The sequence below is a fragment of the Amia ocellicauda genome, chromosome 3 (assembly GCF_036373705.1).
Source record: "Amia ocellicauda isolate fAmiCal2 chromosome 3, fAmiCal2.hap1, whole genome shotgun sequence".
Taxonomy (NCBI): domain Eukaryota; kingdom Metazoa; phylum Chordata; class Actinopteri; order Amiiformes; family Amiidae; genus Amia; species Amia ocellicauda.
The window spans coordinates 48818622-48840937 of NC_089852.1; the positions used below are offsets into that span (position 1 = coordinate 48818622).

Genomic DNA, 22316 nt, shown 5'->3' on the forward strand with positions numbered 1-22316 from the left:
ACCAAACTTTATAATACTCCAACCATACAGTTTGGAGGCCCTACATCAAAAAATAAAAATTGAAAACCAAAAGGGAATATGTTTTTTCAGATGCAAAGCACTTATTGAAATTCCTAACTTGAATAATGAGATTCTGAGGTTGGGAGCTGGCATTATGTATACAGCTTGGAAAGCATTCAGGCCCTGACACTAACAATGGATGCCAACATGTGTCTCAAAACACCACATGAAGTGGCAGATAGAGCTGTGAGAAGACTGTCTTGTCAAAAAGATGCTGGTGGGGGACAACAACACTGCTTCACTTCAAACGTTTTCTACAGTAATGAGCGTTATGATTTGGCTACTAGTACCACGGACACCAAAGCAGATCCGGCCAGGGTTGGTTGGTTTGTTTGTTGGTGTCATTAATAATAGCCTTCATTCACCCTAGCAGTATCAATCCATTATTGTGGTTCATCTACATCCTTCAGCAAAATAAGTTAAAAGAAGTGAACAAAATGCAAGACAGTGCTAGAAATTTCCATGAAGTTCTCTCTTTTTTTAAGTACAGACTGCCTGGATTACAGCAGGGGACCTCCCAGTTGACCAACAGCAGCTTCCAGTTGTGCAAAGAGGCCAAAAGCTGTTAGACAGAAAGCTCCATCTGCCCCCTCTCCCTCAAGCGGTTTGTGGGCCAAGCTGCTGTCTGCCAAGCCCTCAGTCAGATTTCTCTGTGTCTGAAACCTGGCCTGTGCAACAGCACCACAGAAAATACCAAGGAATAAATTAAATTAACCTGTAACAATGAGGAATTCCAGTATTTATCTAACTTATTTTATTTCTGGTGCTCTGAGGCATTTTTCTCCTCTTCTGAACCATGAAGGCCTCATTACTTTGAAGTAGTAACGGCAACTAAAATTAAAAAAAGGATTTCCTCACTGGATGTAACCATCTCAACTTGAGCACATACAATGCTTCTAAATGATGCAGCTTTTCTGTTTAATTACTGTCACCCGCGGTTGACTTCTTGAATATGCCGCTCATTAATGATTTAAAACGGGGGCTTATCTTTTTATGCCATCAGCCTGACAGTGCCGAGCGTCTTTCTCCCCCATTCATATAAGAGGCAATTAACGTACCTTTCATGAGTTTAATTCAGTTCCTGTTCAAAACGTAGCACTTCAGAAATTGGCTGCTTCTAAACTGTGCAGAAGAGCTGAGAGTGAAATACAAAGTTCTGAATTTTCAGTCCCAAATAATTCATTTGCACTGTCTCGGTAACCATGGCAATCTTCGTGCAGAGGTGAATTAAAGGACAGCCAGTGTTCAGCAAATCATCTTAACTGGAGGACTGCAGGTGAACCCTTCATTAATACTGGAAAATCCCCCCAGATTTCACAAAAAAAAAAAAATACAGCTTAATTCAGACCAAAACGCTGACATGAGATGAATGCTTTTGAACTGTAGACACTTTAAAACTTAGCATTTGTCTCGGTGTGTTCCTTTAAGAAAACAGTGTATGGCACGTGTGAATGGATCCACAATGTTTTTGTTAAAAAAAAAAAAAATGCATAAAGAATCTGCCCAGCTTCACACTTGAGGTATATCACCTCACATACTTAATAAATTACAACTCAATGACCTGTAGTTGAGCAACTAGCTCTGTTAAATGTGAAACAAAATACTAGTGAAAGTGATGAGTTTAGTTTTAATAACAGGGAAGCCTGTTCCTACCTGAAGGAAGCATGTTCCAGCCGCTGTATTCTCCTCGATGGAGACGTTGTAAAAATTGCTCCCGAAAACAGGCTCATTGTCATTAATATCCTGCAAGACCACATTGACCACAGCCGTGGAGGACAGAGGGGGCCGCCCACTGTCTGTAGCCATCACCATGATGCTGGGCTTGGGATCTGTCTCGTAATCCAGCTCCGTAGCCGTGGTGATTATCCCAGTCATTGGGTCAATGGTAAACCAATCTGAGTGGGTCCCGTGGTCCTGGAGGATGCTATAATGGATGTCCCCATTGGGACCTTGGTCTTTGTCCCTTGCAGTGACCTGAAGGACAAAGCTTCCAGGGTAGACCACTTCTGGAATGGTTTGCTTGTACACTTGCTGGTCAAAAAGTGGAGGGTTGTCATTGACATCCGTGACCTGGATAATGAAGGACGATTCAGCTCTGAGTGGGGGCGTCCCGGAGTCAGTGGCCATGACTCGCAGCTCATAGGAGTCCCTCTCCTCACGGTCCAGGATCTTGTCCACACATATGAGGTAAATTATATTATCCTTTGTGGTCAGGCCAAACTTGCCATCTCCACCTTCCAGAGAGACATTCACATTGGAGTACTCGCCGTAATCTGGGTCTGACACCGAGATGCGGGCTACGTATTGGCCCGGCTGGGCTCCCTCCGAAATCCGCGGGGAGCCGTCTTCACTGAGGAAGATGATGGTCATCGTGGGCTGGTTGTCATTATAATCACGGACGTGGATGGTGACAAATGCATTAGTGACTTCTGGCTGGCTGGCGTTGTCCCGAGCTTGGACCACCAACTCGTGGACCTTTCTCATCTCGTAATCCAACGCTTTGTTGAGCGTGATCACACCAGAGCGGGAGTCTATGACAAAGTAGCGCTCAGGGTCACTTTGTCTCCTGTTGATCTCATACAGAACCAGCCCATTGTCGCCCTCATCTGCATCAGTAGCAAATACCTGCAAGATGACGCCACCAGGCTGCATGTTTTCTGAGATGAGGGCATGGTAGCGACTCTGGTTGAATAGGGGGGCGTGGTCATTGATATCCTGGACAGAAACATCCAGGATCATCTGCCCAGACTTCCTTGGAGAGCCACCATCAAAGGCTTCCAGCATCAAGGTGTACGAGGACCTTTTCTCTCTGTCTAAGACGGCATTGACTACGAGATCCAAATTTAACACCTCATTGGAACCTCTTTTGGTCTCAAGGCGGAAAGCTTGCCCCACGTTGCCATCTTTAATCAAGTAACCCTGTGTGGTAAACTGCCCTTTGTCAGCATCCACAGCTGGGTCAAGGGGAAACCGGGTTCCCACTGCTGTCTGCTCTGGAATCTTGAAGGTGGCCCTCTTCTTCGTAAATGCAGGCGCGTGGTCGTTGATGTCATTCACCACAATCGTCACCTCCACCGTCACCCCGTGCATGGTCACAGCGATAAAGTTATAGTGGTCTCTCACCTCCCTGTCCAAAACCTTGGCCGTCTTGATGATCCCGGTGGTCTCGTCAATGTTCAAGTCGCTGCCCACCCCGGTGCCTTCGTGATCTGAGATGAAGTACAAGGAAGCAGTGGTACCCGGGGGCAGCCCAGTGCTGATGTCTCCAACAATTGTTCCAGCCGGCTGTTCCTCGTCCAGTTGCAAGTCTAGCGTGCCCAACACAGTGGACGAATGGACAGTTATGAGCTCCAATGCCACATAAAAAAGCAGCAGCAACTTTGTGCTCCAGGACCCTTGCTTGTGCAAAGGATCCTTCAACACCTCTCCCGAACCCTTAGGCATAGTCTTCATGTCGACAGGTCCTCTTAAACCTGTTGGGAAAAGAGTAGAAAGAATAATGTTACTGAACATTTTTCCACCAAGGACATATGGACTAGTTTACTTTTTACTTTACTTTTGACTGTACCCCAGAACTTATAGATAACACTTAAACCATGTACCCTGAGTTCTTACATGTAATACAATAGGTATAGCATTAAATACATAATTCGAAATTTGATGTAACTTCTAGAGGTTCAATCTCATTAAATGCTTTTCTGTTTAAAACACGCAATCCAACCAATGGCTATGCAATACATTGTGTTTGACATCATGCAGGATTGTATATATATGACCTTTATTTATTATGTGCATTTGTTTATTTTGTTTTCCAGTCTTTACAGTTTGTTATATCCACCAAAACCACCATTCATACAGGATTTGTAACCTACTGCCATAACAAAACTAGTTTTGCATGCTTGAAACCATTACACTAATGAATATGAGCATAAAACAAGAATATAAAACAGTATGAGAGATAGATTAGATATATTCCCCTGTTAATTTGGTCTCTTTAAAAGATTAATATGGTTTAAACTTCCACTATTATCACTATAAATGTTGTATTCATTCATTAGCAGACACAAATCCAACTAAATTAATACTTGTGGGTTTTGAATGTACTTAACCACTAAAGTTATTTAACTGCGCTCAATTTTTTCAAAATGTCAGCTCTTTTAGTGAGTCAATAAAAAATACAATAGTTCCATTCAGTGTTTGTACCACTAAAAGAGTGAATAATTAGCGGAACCAGTTTCAGAAAAAGTTAAAACACACAGAGAAACAAATACAAAGGATACATGGAAAATGTGATTTTGTGCCTGCTAAACAAAATACATTTACAATCCCAGGCCTTGGATACTAGTAGAGGGATTCCAAAAATTATAGCGTGGTATTCCCCTCCAGTGTACTATCTGGCCCCACTCAAAAGAATGATTTCAATTAATAAATAAATACAAATGGAAAAAAGCTTAGTTTTGCCCACATCCCTGGACTGCTTAAACGAAATGCACAAAACAGAAAAAAAAAGCAAGCACCTGCTGTACATTTTGCTTTTAATCTTTTTTCCAAAAGCTGATTACACCAGAGAGGGGTTCAAATCCCCCCCAAATTCCCAGTGCCTGAGAGAAAACATACGTAAATAGTTCTTCTTTCCCAGAAAAAAAGGCAACATTGGGCAACAGAAATCTATATTTTTTGGAAGGACACTACTTGTTCTTAAATACATCATTGCTTGCATACTAAAGGTGTTTTTTTTAGAAAGCTTGGAATTGTTGTCCTCATGTCTCACAAGCTTTACTTTTAACCACACGCCACTTTAAGCATACAATAGATCCCTCACACACATCATTTTCAGACGCTTCTTTCAAATACCTAATCCTTCAATCTCAAGTTCCTTTGATGGATAACAGTCCCCTACTTCGAAAGGAAAAATAACTCTAGCCACAGGCCCCCCATATTGGCCCAGACTTAGGACTGGGAGATTCTTTATGGTCCCTACATTTGTTTTTAATTAAGTAGAAACAGGTCCAGCATTTTCGATGGTTTAGGCTTGTGTTTGTGCTTGGCGTCTAATATACCCACAGGTACCTGTCTAGTGAACAGGGCCTTTATATTGAAACACTGGGACATGACAGAATGTTGATTTGCATTAAAGTCCGGGCGTGAGGCCTGTCAGAGCAGACTGTTGAATCTGCTAATATTGAGTGCTCCCCTAACACTTCTGTTTTTGGGCGTTAACTTTGAAGAATGTCCCCAAGTCTCTAAAGTACATCAGAAAAAAAGAAAAGAAAAACAAATCTGCTATATCTGACAGTTCTCAAAGCTGCCTGTGATTTATCCAATTGATGTGTAAAAGCATAAAACTGCCTTTTTCCTGTCATATGTTCAAATATGCTGAAGAGGGGATTTTATCCATGTTGCAGGTGTCCTTTATTAAAATGACATTTTTATCTTCATCTCCATCAAAGTGTATTAAACTGAAAAGAAGCCACAAAAGCTCAGAATTTTAACACGTTATGACCATATAATCAAAAGAGCAGTCTCAGAATCATAAAAAGTCTTTAATAATCTCTATAATAACACTTCGAAAATGTTTTCCGTTTTCTACAAATAACCATTTTGTGCGATGGTGATAGTGGATTTGGGCATCCCATGAATTTAACCAAGTATATCCCAAGGCTACTTAAAAACCTGTCCATGATTTCCATGCTCCTGAAAGCAGCTGATTCAGTTTAGAGTCTCCACTACTGTTTCCAGATGGAGAAAATAACATGGAATTTCCTCCCACTTTCTCTTAGTCTGTTGTGTCTACACTTCTTTAAAAGACTACTTGTTATTTGCTTCCATAGACATGAATTGTGCAAGGGAGAAAGACTCCACATTATTGGGCCGATTGTGATGCATCTTCAAGCATCAGCAGTGGCTTCCACAATGGGGAAATAATCTTTGAGTAACTCCAGGCAACTAGCATCTGTTAATTCCCAGACTGTAAACCACACTTTCAAAACCGCTGTTTTCCATGTTATTTTGGGGTTGTTCTTCATAGAAAATCACACAATTACAACCAGGAGGGACCTACTCATGTAATCGGCAACATTATTGGGCATAATCACATTGTATGGTAGATGTTCCAACATGCACTGTATTGAAAGCAAACTGGCTACATGTCTTTACATCCAAGAGGTGATGGGCAGGGATGAAGAGGATTTTTGTCAATAAATGGTACCATGGAGAGCAATAAAATAAAAATAGTAATGATAAAATCTAAGTGGAGTCATACCAGAGGAACTGTACCCTTTCCATAGCTTTCCCGTATTCCCAAACCAAATATAAAAATGCATCTTTCACCTCAGTTAAAATAAAAGTACAGAACAGAAATAAAAACAAAAAAAAATGCTTATGGAAAAAACAACAATAACAACAACAACAAAAACAAACACCACAAAGCATCGACCCCACTGTAGAAGATGCAAACTTTTACCCCCAACTGAGGGAGAGAAAAGAGGAGGATGAAAAGGGGGAAGCAGCCATTTGGGAGAGCAAAATCCCACAAGTTCCCCCAGGCCAAAGCCTCATGAGCGTCAAACCCATGAGTCACGACTACTAAATTCTTTGATGTATATTTATGGGCCTCCATAGGATGGAGAAATTAATGACTTACAAGCTACTGCTGGGCCAAGAAGACAATGCAAGCTTCCAGGTTTTTCGTTGTCTTGTTTTTTTTCTGTCTAGCATGAACTAGCCTCATTTACAACCCTCTGCCTCACCCTGGCCTTCTGACAGGTGAAGACTACACCACTGAAGCACTGTCTGTTCATGACGGCTACCCCAATATATATTTTGCACATGTGAGTGAATCAGTAATGCTACTCCATGGGGTGAAATCCAGTTCTTGGAGAGCTGCGCTGTCTTCTGGCATGCATTCCAGTCTCAATCTGTGTCATTCTTTGGTGAACTGGAGAATACCCCTGTCCGGGACCCGTACCTTTCTATTTTTATAAGATTTATTTGATAGGTACTCAGCCATTCAGGTTTATCTTTTTCTTCAAGGACCACAAAGACCTTGAACACAAAAATCTGAGGCATGTCCAGTTGAGTGAAAAATGAACCCTGAAAGTGTGTGCAATCCCTGGCTTTTTAAATCATCCTCAGATGAAATCAACACCTATAATAAAGAATCAGTGTTGCGGGGAGATTTAGGGCCGGATTAAATCAAAACTTTGACCCACCCGCTAATAGAAAACTACAAATCTGTACATCATAGGGGTTACATTTATGATTAGAAGAAAGTGGCATCTTAGTAAAAATGAAGCTGCAACTGAGTACAGTTCTGTAGTTTTCTATTAGCAGGTGGGTCAAAGTTTTGATTTAATCCGGACCATAATCTGAATTGATAAAGTTCTGTGGTTAGCATGTCAGTTATCTAGGTGTTGTTTGTTCTGATCCATACTTGCTAATTATGTATTCCCTTTAAAAATGCATGGTCGAAAAGGCTGATTTCCCATAAAATAAAGCAACGACAATATTAGGAAATACCATAGCAAGTCTTATCTGGGACTTCAGCTGTCTGAGAGTGGAGGCTGTTCCTCCAATTATACAGGGGGGATCTGTGGTAATTCTGGTCTAATAGGCTCCTCCTAGTGGTATTAAGAAGAATTTCTGTCCTAGAAATGAATGGTGATGTAAAGTAAAGTTTAGCTGGAGTCAAACTTCAAAATGAATTGTGATTATGTAAATTGTTTTGTTTTGGCAAGGCTGTACTACATCTTAATTTAGGCAACTCCAGTCATTGTCACTGCCCTTGATATCCTATTTTAGGTTTTATGAATCACTCGCATTTCATTAGCGGTTTCAATTGGACTAATTCAGCAATATAGTCGTCAGCAGTGACAGCTGTATTTGGGATACAGAAATGGCAGATTAATAATAATAAATGCTTTATATATAAATGTTCTTAAAGATCCCAGGGGTAGTCTTCTACACATTGAAGAAGAACTGCTGCTGTTCATTAACACAAGATAAAACAATTAAGGGATGCTTCACGCTTGATCCAGTATTTAGCCACTTTAAAATGCTTGCAAAAAGGAACCATTTGGTGTTTTTAAATGGAAAGGTTTGCATCCACTCAGGCTTATGTCTTTAAATGCCAACAAACAATAATTTACTGCTGAAAATAAGAGGTCTGTCCTGAAAACTATTCAGTTGTAGATCAGAATCAAGATGCAGGCTGGAAGGAAAACTAGGCTTCACTAATCCAATTTTCCCCTTCTGCATTAAAGAATAGGTCACAGGTCACACATGTTCTTTATAGGGATCACGGTCAACCTAGCTAATGTTACCGAAACACATTTAAATTCCAGGTACCACAAACCCAATGCATTTTAGAAAGGGACATCTTTTCCAAACTTAAAATTTTATTTAATGACTTATTTTATTTGCAGAGGAGCATCTATAGCCGAGATTAAATCAATAAACCACAAGGAACAAGCACCCACATCTTAAATGGGCCGATAATCTGGACCAGAGAACACAATGCAAACTAAAATCAAAAACCATAGCAGCAATAAATTCTGCTGGACTCTGGCTATGGTTTGTAAGGCATTTCATTTCTACGCTCTGAAATAAGGTGAAATCGTTCAGCCAGTGGCGTTGTGTTTTTACAGCAGGAATGTGGTTGCTGGGAGCAGGTCTGTGACAGTGTATTTCAGCGACCCTGTAAGACATCGGACAGGGAGGGCTCCACTGAGTCTGCCCTGTGCGCTCTCTGGCTCAGCAGGATTGTAATTGGGGTCTGTTGGCAAGCCAGCTTCAAGCATATGGGATTCCAATGCTAATTTCACTCTGTCAGCATTGCAGACTAAACCTTTAAAACTTGGGAGAGGAGATAGAGGAAGAATGATGTGGGTTTTGTAAAGTGTGACAGTTTACACCTACAGTTTCCATTTTTCACAAAGCTTTCACAAAGTAGGAGATACTGCACATTTTTTCTAAGGAGACGTCAACATTTGAGGTGGCGAAGATGTGGCTTGCTTTTTTTGTCAGGCTACACTCAAAGATTTGGAAGGCTCGAAGGTTTGTTCCCTAGCAAAGACTTCAGAGAAATATTTTCCAGACATGCGCACACTGTCAGATTTTTTCTATTTGACAGTCAGTGTTTTTTCTATTTCTGTTAATCAGTGTTGTGAACAAGCGGGCAGTTGAATGCTGACAAACACACATTTGATGTTACTTACATACAAAATTAGACCCAGAAAACCTGTTCATTTTAACCATTTTGTTCCAACGACTGATTCAAGAATATAGGATTTGTAGACTGTTATCTATTATAGTAGTAAACACCAGTAGGTCTAAATTATATATATTCAAATAAAAAAGGCCATTCTTCATAAAGTAGTTTTTGCTCAGTGTTAATCTCCCATGTTACTTTTCTTAATTTACAGTGCTCAGATGAAACCTCACCTGAAACATCTAAGCACCCTTGAACCTGTCAGTTGGGGTAAAATCATCATATACGAGTACATCACTGCTTTATAGACACCAAAGCAAATGGGGCTTTTAAACCACTCGGGTTGAGGTGGACCAGTTCTGCACTGACAAGCAAAACGGTTTAAAATATGACCATTATATTCATTATGAATCTGAATGTGTATCTAAAACCATAAGGATTCATTTGATCACTTACCACACTACAACCCTCTCAGACTTATGTCACGACCAAATCAAAACTGTGCCCAACCCTAGAACTGCAAATTACTAACCTGTGCCCAGACGCAGTTTAATTTACTGTAAGAAGAAGTCAATTTGTACTACAATTTTAATAAAAGGTGCTGATTTGTAATTTGCATATTGCTAATAGCTCAAACATTTGAGTTGGTCGAGGCCTTAGAAGGATAAAAACAAATGTAGGGGATTTAATAAGTGGCAGTGCTGTCAGAATTGCACATTCAGCTCAGAAGATTTATAAAGTGTTCCAATTGCCTTTACACTAGAGTCTGGTGGGCTGGAGAAAAGTGAATGAATCGTCATCTTATGTTACACAAAACGTCAAAGCAACTGTTCTACACCACTTCCTGGGATTGAAAGTGGTAAAACATTGTGCCCACACTGATTCCAAAGTCATTATTTAAATTAAGTGTTAAAAGATACCACAGAGGATTGTAATACCATATTAAGATATATTTGGACAAACAAGATCTACAGCCAAAATCGGCCTTACATTTCAATAATCCATTTACAAATATACATCTAGGAAGGCAGGCAGTTCTCTAAAAACAAAACTATACTGAGAAAATATATGCCGAGTGTAGACTCCAAGAGCACTAATAAAATATACAATCAGTCAGCACACAAAAAGAAACAAGCTCACTAATGTATATACTACACTGTAAGTGTCTTTCAGAATTATGTACGCTGGGTGGAATTTATTGCCTTTTTGTTTTTATTGGGTTTAACGGACTCTAATGTTATTTGGCAGTCTGAATATAATGAATATAATGTGTCTGTATCTTTTCCTTTGCTTCTTCACATCCTGACACATTCTTAAACTCAGATATTTAAAGTCCAACCACACTGCTTTTGAAAATATCAGACTGCATGGATCTCGAGTTATGTCCCGTACAGCAGGGATGCCCAACATCACCAGATGCTAGCAGTGAAATTCTGCTACACAAGCACAGCAGCACCCAGCACTGCTACCACTTCAAAGTGTGGAAAAAGCTTTGAGTGGCAGACGGACAGCGAGGACACAATCCTCGCCCAAACTGCAGCTCCCTGAAAGCTGACAATCTCAAATTAAGAGCTTTCAGATTGTGCACAACTAAAGTCAAACATTAGAGGCACACTATGTAAACAGTTAGAGCCACACTTGTGGGTGTAAATACTGCTAATGAACAGGAGGGTGTTAGACAAGTAACATTTTAACAGTAGTCCAAAATAGATGCTACAGTTTGCAATAGCTGCAAACAGTATTCATATAAAATGAAGCAAGAGTTTGCCACAGGAGCAAAATACGTCAATAGTGTAGTTTAGGCATACAATGACTGATCTCAATAACTTATATAAAAATGTAATAAATAGTTTAAGCTACTTCAGTTACTGACAGGAACTAATGCCCCAATACAGTCATGAAAATGTTGTGGTTTTATACAGTAATGCTGCGCCCACATTTTAAGTGCTTGGTTTAAACTCATTGTCTTTATGGTGTAGATTAATGGTGTAAGTAAATTGAATTATTTTAAACATATGGGAAACTCTATATAAAAGTTTTTTAATTATGGTAAACAACAGACACTGTTTTTTTTAAACTGTCCTGACGTGCTCCAAAATAGCACTGCTGTAGATCAGTTAAGATTCATCACTACAAAGGAATTATTCAAGTCAAGCATTAAATCCCCAAGCAAATCAACTGCAGTATTAATCTTGATGAAAGGGAACAATAGCCCGTATTCATTCATTTCAGTCAGTTTCAGGTAATGTGATCATCGGTTTTAACGCTGTCACAAATTCGATAATGAAGTACCAAGTGAAGAAATGCAATGTTTTTGCACTGTTAATGATGGAAACTAACACCTTCTGGATGCTGGCATGAGTGATTTCACCAGCAAGGTGACTGAAATGATCTTAAGTTTCAAAAAAAGAACCCTGACTGCTATAACCTAGAGTGCTATAAAACGACATACGTCCAACTGTTCTTAGAACAGCAGCCAGTTTTCAGAAAAAGAGTATGTACATTTGTAACACAATCTAATGCTTTGTAGCTACAGTTGATTAACTACATATGGTTACAATGTTGGGAAACTGGCTATTTTCAAGGGCACATGTGGGTAGAGTTGGTTCAGTGTTAAAATACTCTCTCTATGAAGTTGGTACCATGAACTGCAAACAAATATCTTGGTCAAATCGTGCAATGTAGTCAGTTCATTTGAATGCAATTGTCCCTCTGTGATCTCCTGATTTAAAAGCCCAGGTGAAGTTTATTTTTTGTGTCTTTCTGGCTTGCGTTATTCTTCCAGGCTTGGAACAAATGGGAAATTAAAACACACACAATATTGTTGAACAAAACCCGCTGCCTAGTTCCATTAGTCAATACTTCCACTTCACAGAATGGTGCCAAAGTTCTGACATTTTCAAAAATTCAGAACTAAACAATCTCGAATAAAAGAAACTGTCAAACAGCATTAGTATAATGGCAACGCTATGAAAATGAAACATCTACAGATGGCGAAACAGCCTTTTTCATTTTGCAATCCTTTGAATATATTTCCATCTCTGAAAACTGAATTGATTTCATCCTAAAGTACTTAGGAAATTAGCGAATAATGTAAGCAAGGATATTTTAACATACATATAAAGTGATAAGGGGAAAAAAGTATGTACTACAATCTACTTTGACAAGTCAAAGTAATTATATTTTATTGAAAAAAATGAATATAACTTGCCATCAAATTACTCAATTCTTATATTTTAATGCCGACAAATTTGAGAACAAAAAAAAAAACAATAATTCAGAAACAGGCCAAACAAACTATTAAACAGATCTTTCCCCCTCAGCAGGAATAATATTAGAACAATATTTTCTCTAAGGCCAAACTTTATGTTTTGCTGAAATATAACGTAAGTAACATACAGTCAACAAGTTAAGCATTTAGCCACTTCTTTTAAATGACCTTTGATTTCCACGTCAAGCTTCCAGCAAATTCTAATAAAACTACTAAGCTTTTGAGCAATGCACACACAAAGGAATGCAAGGCCTTAAATGTTGAAGAAACATCAATGGAAGCAATGTTAAATAATTGGTCACAAGAGGCTAGAATTTTAACTCCCATTCAAAGGCATTTAATACCCACCATCGCCCCATTGTGTTTGCATGCTGCTGCCCATTTGGGTTACCCTCATGTTGTGTTTGAGTGTGTAACTGTTCCCCAGGAGCAGGTATTAGGACAGGAAAAAAAGATGAAAAAAAAATCACATCTGGATTCCTTCTTCCAGCCCATAATAAACAAAGACCAGTATTTGAAATACACAAAGCCTCCGTTTTCACAGTCTAATGATCTGCCATGTATTTTAGAGAGAAGCTGTAATCATGTGTCATAACTGATACCTGTTCTCCATGACACACATTGCAATTGTTTTTGTTTGTTTGTTTGTTTGTTTGTTTATGTCAAGGTTAAGAGCACAGTTCTGGTTAAACAGGGGGCCAGTTATAGAGAGAAACAACTACATACGTTTGTCCAGAAGGGCTTGCTATATTGTTCAGGGACTGTGTTGCTGTTCGAGCTCTTCGATTAGCACGACTGATAACGCATTACAAAGCCCCCTAAAACAAAGCAGCGCTTAAACGCACGCACATGGATAGAATAGGAAACAAAGGCATAATTCTCATCCTGTATTAGCATCAATGTGTTTTCATTCCATGTTTTCAAAGACAATTATTGGGGAAGCAGGCCAGGCGCTGTTCAAAGACTCGCTGCTTCTCTGCTTCACTCAAAGCTGTATGGAAAGCCCATCTGGACAACATTGGTAAGGACTTATCAGTGTGCCACCGCTCTTTTAATTCAAGCTTATCAACTGATATTGGTTACTTAAAGCTTGACATTCTCCATGACTGAAACTTGCATGCAAATACAGACACGTGTAACCCAGTGTACCACCAAATCCCTCCCCAGAATGAACATACTTGAAGGCAACATGCACTTCAACCCTGGCTAAACTATGGACATTAAACAATGAAAGAACTGTGGATAAAATGCAGTGCCAATGACTCATGGATGCTCATCTTCAACATTCTGTGCTGTTTAGGGGACATAACCAAGAACTAACCAGTCACTTGTTTGAAACGACACCAAAAAGACAAGTATCGTCCAATAAATATGTAAATAAAAATGCAAGATAGGACTATTCACTCACAACCACCAGGGAGGATTACAACTTTTGCCCAGCTGACATCACAGATTTCAGTCTATCTTTGACAGTTAGTCAGATCTGGTGCTCATTTTAAAAAAGGTTGTTAATACACTACTCTGCAACCCAGCACCTTGGTCTAGATGATGTCACTGGTTTGGTATTAACTCCACCAAGACCACTGGAACCACCAAATCCCATTTGATGATTGGTCTACTAAAATGGATTTGACTTTGTCCCAAGATGACTAAATTTAGCCTAATCAGACCAAATCCAGAACCTCAGTACATGCAAAAAAACTTCATTTGTTGAGGGTAAAACTATTCTGCTTTTACATTTTCGTGGTGTAATTTCTCTGTCCTTCATCTGTAGATGTCATGGTCAAAGTGTGAACAACATATAGAACATTTTGAGAAACATACCTCAGGATCAAAATGCATGTGAGCCCACTTTTTGTGTATGTGTGTGTAAAAAAAAGTTAGAATGACCACTTTTGGCATTAAGTTTTCCTTTAGTTTCCTTTAACTTTTTTGCATTTAACTGTGGAACTACTGAGTGTAATATATAGTTTACCGCATCAGACAAGCTTGTAATGACATGTAACTAAATAACAATGCATTTATTTTCATTTACATTTTCCACGTGGATGTGAGGGAGTGCAGTAAAAAAAATGAAAGGTACATGAGCTCACAATTGTGTAACGGTCTCCAGCTTAGATAAAGAATGTCAAATAAATACTAGTCAATTGCGTAAATTGGCACTGAAGTGTTCTGGGCAAAGCTCTATGAAACACTGAGTCACTCATGTCCCATCCTCACCGGTAACGTAACAAAACCCAGGGCTGAGTCTCAGGCACACCGGTCGGTCTCTGCACTGGGCTGAGACTGAAAAGCAGATGCTATAAGACTGACTGAAGGAATTCACTTTAGACAACAGAAACAATGCCAAACTGTGTCAGAGCAAATGAGTTAGACTACCTCGTTGACGGGTTTTCTACAGGAGACAAGCATTTAAAAAAACAGAGCGGTCCGGCTTGGCATCAATTACATTGGGCTTTTATGATTTGTTTATATAATTCTTAATTCATTTCTTGGCATAACGCGTTCTGACACGCCAACTACGCGTGCAAGCATGGTTTTAAAAAAAATAAAGAAATAATGAACTACCTACTGGGATATGGGACTAATGACATAATCATTGGAAGCCATTAAAGCCCCTCTAGTTAGACCTCAACTGTTTCCAACAACTCAACATAATTTATTTTACTGTTTTCTGTGTAAACTCTATAAATTTCTCTCAATCCGGTAACTCAAAATATTACTAGCACAAAACTCTCCTCTCTTTCTCATTCCCAGAGCTCTAGCCATGATCCCAATTCGCCATCATGGCTGCAAGGCTGTATCTCATTTGTTTTAACTCACCTGACCTGCATTTCTTTGCTGCACACCATTGACAAAACCAAATCGCTTAACTAACACTGAAACATACAACCTCAGACTAAACAGTTCTCCCCAAATTGATCCTGCAAATGTCTGATCTTATAAAAACAATACAAATGTTTTGTTTTTATAAGATCAACATAAAACAACTGACTCATAACCCTTTGTTGGGGAACTATAAGAATAATACAATATTCTTGTTTTTCATTTCTTGTTGACATTCTTGTTGACAGTTTGCAAATCATATTTGATCTTTCCTGCATCTTTTGTTTCTTTTGTCCATAATTTCATATGCATAAACATTATGCTGATTTGTCCCTGTATTTTAAACAACGGCATCAATCACAATTCTTCTGCCACAATATAAATATATGCATGTATTAATTTGGTTTATTTATTTATTCATTGCTCTGTCCTTTAACAATGTAGTGACCAAATGGAGATTCGGACAATCAGCGTGTCACATTTTATTCCCACAACATACTTGGCTTGTTCAGGAACCAGGAGGCTAATAGAAGAGGAAACACCAGACACTATTGTTCTTGTAGCTATTTATATAATGCTGAGTATACTAACATTCCCAAGTCACAATATCCGAGATTGCTCTGTTTCTTATTTATGTTTTGTCCTTTCCAGATAGACAATGATGCATTCTGGAAATAATATTTAAAAAACTCAAATCTTGTTGACATGAGAACAATTTCAACAAAGCATTCATACATTTCCTTTCACTCAGTTCATTCTAGTTCATTCTAGTTCATATCTGAGAGCTTTATTTTAGGTATGTATTTAGTTTATTTGCAGTAACCATCATGGTCTACCATTTGCAAAGGAATGATCCCTTTCCTTCGTAAACATTTCAAGAGGGTAAGCATATTAATTGTCCATACTGGCATTTATAACTCTCAGCTAAATGTGGATCACAGTATAAAGACTTTTGTCACATTTAATTTCTATTCATTCGATGGAGAAAACTGAAGAGTGGCGATATCACATCTTTACACTGCTTCTATAGAGCGAGGGGAAACAAAAGCAGTCCGAGAAGGGAGGCGAGGTTGTTTTACTACAGCACCATGGCAACCAATTTCTTACTGACCAGTGTAGAGCAGCATGAGCAAAAATGAAAGGCAGAGGATTGTGCTTAAAGCAAAATGAACACAATGCAATTAATGACATTAATAACATCTGAGGACGATCCAGCTACATCTAAAAAAAGCTTTCCGAACCGCAAAAAAAAAAAAAGAATAATTAAAGTAATATTGGCGCTTAGGCTTGCATGTAAATGTGCTGACTGAAAGAACTAATAATAGAACACAAGGGACAAACTAATTTCAAAGGAATGCTTAGCAGAAATAATATTTTATAAAGCTGCAGTGTGTCATCCAAGTATAATAAATGATTGATACAATCACCCAAAAAAATTAATCACTGATGGGGTGCTTTAACTTGAAAATAATCCCACTAACAATTACAGCTAAAATACCCAAGGCGCTGGAGGTTAGGAAAAAGGTGGATTTTAATCAAAACATTTCCATTCCATGTTTAATTGGCAGGGGGGGGGGGAGAAGAAAAACGTTGACACTTGTATCAAGCCCAGAATCGGTTTGTTTTCCTTACCTCCTGAAATTTCCAGTATTTTCATTATTTCAAACGTAATATGTAGGGAGTTGTGTCCTAATGTTTCTGCAAAAATGTCTGTTTCCACGTGTAACTAAGGTAGTGCTTCTGAATAGCTTATTTTAAAAAATAAAGGTTAATTACCAGGCATTTTGAAGGGGAAACCATTTGTTTTAGTTGCACCATGCAGAAGCACCTTTCAGAACAATGTGTTTCCTGGGCACTTATCTTGTTATTTGGCTTGTGATGCACTTGTCAGAAAATGCTGCTTCCTGGAGCAGTTAATTACTCAAATGATCTGCGCAGAAACAGTGAAGCGAGTGTAATGCACAGAACAGGTATGTCAAATGTCAATTAAGAAGAGATTAAATCACCTATGGAAAACCAACAGCTATCTATCATCATGTAAGAAAATACACCAAGAGAAACATGGCCATTATTCTGTGCTATGACTTCAAGTAAGCTTGTGAGAATTAGTACATTTTTGCCCTTTTCTGTTCTTAACCAATTTAAAATTTATGTTGGAAAACATGACATGCAGGAGACAGCCTTCTTAGAATCTAGGGCAGCACTCATTCACCATAAACCTAAACCACACTATGGAAAACTGAATGTAGTGTAATAATTGTGTTGTTCATATAAAATAATAATAATAATAATAATAATAATAATAATAATAATAATATATGTATTACAATGGCAGTAAATTACAGAATATTTATACGGCTGAATATATCTGTAATTTTGTTTGGTATATTTGCTTGTTGGCTTTTGTTCAGTTGAATAAATAAATACGTTCAGTTTTAGATGGCTTAACAACCTTAAGAACTAGTATTAACAATGCACCATATTTTCGGGAGGGGAATCTATTCCGATTATTGTATATTTATGCAACTGCATGCAGTGTGCTTGGATAATCAATGAAACAATACGTGTTGAACAACAGTGACTTGTCTTTACTGGGAATTCGCTTAAAAACATAGACTGTACTTCACAAATCATTGCCAGGTGTGATCCCTGGTAGCTGTTATATGTGCTACACTGACCTACATCATTGATCCAATAAGCGTCTGAATGAAAGCATAGACTACTCTATTGTAGACAAGAGAAGCAAGTTGCCAAAATCCGGTGGTAGTGCGGCCAATGTTTGTCTTGGTGCTCAATCGGTGATACATTGGGTTATAAGATAGGTCTGAGACTCACTGGAAGGTTCTTTCTGGCTAGTGCAGTACCTGTATCTGAGCCAGAGAACAAAAATGACTTAAGTGGGTGTGTCCATGAACACATCCTATCGGAGTTGCTCTTTCAACTGGAAGCATGCAATCTCCAATGTAGTCCCAATATCAATGGTTGTAGTAGAGTGAAGGGGGACCAATTATCTACAACCCTGCTGCAAAGAAAACCAATGTCTTCTCATTTTCATTCTTATTGTGCTCTGAATGTCCTTATACGAGATAAAGGGCTAGACCACATGAAAACTTAGACCCACCCACAAATCGCAAACTACAAATTTGTACCCTGTTGCGGTTCACAGTTTGTACATAGTCTAGCCCAAAGTGTGTTCCAGGTTTCTGCCCATTGGCCATTTAAATCACCAATTCAACAGTGCTCTTCAATGCTACGTTTGTCCACTGGTAACATTCACAGTACACACATGGTTGTAAAGTTTGTGGGGTGCCAGTACAATATTCTAACTGGCTTGTGTGCAAAATGTCCCACATCCAGCATTCAAACAGCCTTTTCTTCTCCTCTGCTATCAATCTTAGCATCCCGATTGCCTTCCAAATCAGCTAAACCACAGTATTCCAACTGCATCTCACTCGGCAAACTTTATCCCCTGAAATGCATGCAAAGAATGCGCGTGCACGTTCGTGTAATTATCTACTGCCTGTGATAATGACACATCAGTTGTTTTAGACATTGAATGAATATCCCATGAACAATGTAACTTTCAAAGGCTAATTAATCATAGCTGGTCAGCATGTGCATCTGTTGATCAAAGTGAAGGAAATGGGTGAAAAGAAACAGGAAGAAGACAGAAGAAGAAGAGGAAGAAAGAAGAGGAATCGTGATACAAATAAGAGGAAGAGGAAGGGGAGAAGGAAGAAGACGCAGAGGAAGTAGGAAGGGGAGGAGGAAGAGTAGAGGATGAATTCACAGCCTTGTTTTACTATTGTTGCCTGGGTTACAACAGTTAAGTAAGACAAATCCCTCCCCTTACAATTGAAAACAAGGTCAGTTTACAGCATGCAGACTTAATTTGCCAAGAACAGAACCATCTCTGGTTAAAAAATAAATAAACTCAGAAAGGGTCAGCCCCCTGGAAAAATCTTAAAACAGTCAACGAGGCTTTGAGGAACGGGGCATTAACATAAATTATAGATTATCCAGCTTGTTTTTATTTTGCACCTTACTGCACTACCCCTTCTTTGAAAAGCACACTTGAATGCCATGGCCTTAAGTTCCAGGCTCCTAAATGGGTGTAATCCTGAGGAAAGCCCAATCAATTCCTCTACACAATACCAGAGTACAGCAATTCATTCATTTCATTATCTTTCCTTTGTGTGCCAAAACTGAATTGCATTTCTTCCACAAAGCACCTTCAGAGGACACCCGTTTGGCACTGGTGATCAGTCCTAACATAGGAGTAATCACGAAAAAGCACATTGAGTGTGGATGAGAAAACAAAAGGGAGATGACCTCTACCCATGATGTATGTTCAATATATAATATAGATAGCCTTTACAGGTCAGTCCCAGCACTGCATTGGAGGAGAATGGCAAAGGACGGGGGGAAAACATCCAACCTACCAGGCTTCCCCATAGCAGATCATGAATGACCCACACAAACGGGCTAACACTGAGCAGAAAACACAATTTGGCCAGTTCATTGTCCATTCTCACTGGACCATATCCCTGAGCAATAACAGTTCACTGCCTCTGACTGCAAGCAGCAGAGATGCCTCTCAAGTTATTTATTCTCGATTGTATGCCACAGAAAGCAGTTTTCTGCTCTGATATTGTTGGCAATGGACTTAGCTCTCCGTTGAAAATGCTGGCAAAGTGTAACTCCACCAGCGGGCTACTACAGCGCTCTGCGATTTCAGCTCATCCATCAGTCCGCCTGCCTGTTACATCAGCTTGCACTTCTCTCTTATTCCTTCAGCTACCTTTCAGTAACCGCACTAAATCAGGGCATGCATGAATGGCCATGACTTTGTTTTTTTCTGCATACGACTGAAATGCATGCAGTAGCTACTGTCCCTGCTGAAACACCTTAATCCGGCAAGAAAGGCAGCATATGGTCCATATTAAAACAAGAGTCGGTTTTCAATCGGGTGCATGCCTCAGTGCACCAACAGAAACTGTATCTGCCCGCCTGCCTCTAGTGCATACATGTCAACTGAATAATGCAACATTACAACGTTTCTCTTTTAAAAAGTTAACTTTATAGTCTTAATATTATATATGTATAGCTTTTTAACAAAACACAAAACAAAAATGTACCTTACACTTTACATAGACTGTGAGTACGCGCATCTCGGCAATAATGACCTGATAAGAAACTCAGATCGAGTTAGCAAGGAAAAGGATGCACTTTTCTCTTTCATTTACCTGCTTCTGAGTAACGGGCATCCAAAACATCACTAACCACAGACACACTTTTTGGCTACATGAATATGGTACAGATTTGTTTATTTCCGTCCGTATTTATTTTGCAAAATATTTTAGTTGGCAATTCATATTATTTATCATCTTCAAACATGCTCAGTATTTACTCTATTCTCTTTTTAAGAGAGAATATAAACTATCCCATTGGAATATAGTATTTAATAATGCAACAAAGCCCTAGCACTGTGATATATCCTACTAAATCGTGGTCTAAATTGATGGAACATAATTGCTTGAGTTCCAAAGAAGTACATGTTAATATAAATAAATGCATTAGGTGTTGCATGCTAAATGAATCTGAAAAACCAACAAGAATGAACTTACATGAACGCTGTCCGTGTGACTGGGTATCCAATATCAGTTTAACCCTTTTTATACATAAAGCCAACTCTCTCGGTCTCTCTACTCTTTTTCTTAGAATAACCACATTGCCACGGTGATTGGTCTCATTTATATCAACACACACACACAGTTAAACAACCGTGTTAACAATTGCTACTATGATCATCAATATTAGTAGGCTGTCCTTATTAGCTTTTCCTTGTCGTTTCCTTAGCTATTGCCAATAATACATTTGCTGCCGTGAAGACGCTATATTAAAATGGATATAATTCAAAACCGTATAATGTGCTTATTACTAAAACAATTTTAAGTAATACAATTGAATGATGTATTTAATTAATATAGATAGATAGATAGATAGATAGATAGATAGATAGATAGATAGATAGATAGATAGATAGATAGGTGTTAATGTGTTTTAATGGATTTCCTTTTATCCTTCTTGGTGGTTACCTCACCACTTGAATTTTACACTCATCATTTCTGTACCTGGCCATGCTGTAGCCTACAAGGACTCAACCCCCTTTTTCATTTGCAACAATCTTACACAGCTTGAAATGAACCGCAGTCAGTGAAGATTAATATATAGCTAATATACAGAAAAAGGCACCGGTCACTTACAGTCATCTGCTCCTTCTCTTGCTCTTTCTGTAGCCCTGTGTCCGTTACCACCACCAATCCAATTTGTATGCAGATTTTTTCCAAATTGCTTTGCTGCAGCAGAACAAACGAATGATGGTGCAATTAACAGCAATGCACGCTTAGTCTACATTTTTATCCATTGCACAAAGGAAATTGGCAAAAAAATGCATCCCTCATGCAATCCTTTTTCTTTTGCCTTTTTTTTTTTTTTTGCTCCCGACACTTCACGCAAGACGCCGCTTTCTCCGGTTGTCTTTCGTGTCTGTGGTCAGGTGGACGTGAATTTCCAAGCTCAAATGCCTGACTCCTTTTTTTTCCCCCTCTTGACTGTATAACGGGCGCTTGCCTCTCTTTCTCTCTTTCTCTTTCAATGCACTGGGTTGCACTTTTGCGGGATATGGTCCTCTCTGTTTCTCTCTCTCTCTCTCCTCGGTATTAGACACGGCTCCCACTGTTAGCTTTGCCCCAAAGCAGACAGACTGCACCTCGGCCAGTGAAATCTGAATCCACGACAAGGCCGTCCTCTCTCTGCCATTTAGATAATTTATTCAACACGTGGAGAGCTGAAAAAGCAGGCTACTTAACCGTGCCGGTCTCAGGGAGAGCCAAGGAGAAAAGATTGGGTTTATTATTGCAGACTTTGGTGCCACCAAGCTCTGCTGAA

At 39.1% G+C, this 22316-nt stretch overlaps 1 protein-coding gene across 1 annotated transcript in view; it reads right to left on the reverse strand.

Moving 5' to 3' along the window:
* Positions 1 to 22124, reverse strand: part of LOC136746930 (protocadherin-16) — a 126628-nt gene extending 104504 nt beyond the window's left edge. The window contains exons 1-2 of the mRNA XM_066699817.1: positions 21632 to 22124; positions 1714 to 3533 (exon numbers count right to left, since the gene is read on the reverse strand). Coding sequence (XP_066555914.1) covers positions 1714 to 3513 — 1800 coding nt within the window. The 5' untranslated portion in view covers positions 3514 to 3533; positions 21632 to 22124. The remainder of the gene's footprint in view (positions 1 to 1713; positions 3534 to 21631) is intronic.
* Between the last annotated feature and the right edge of the window lie 192 nt (positions 22125 to 22316).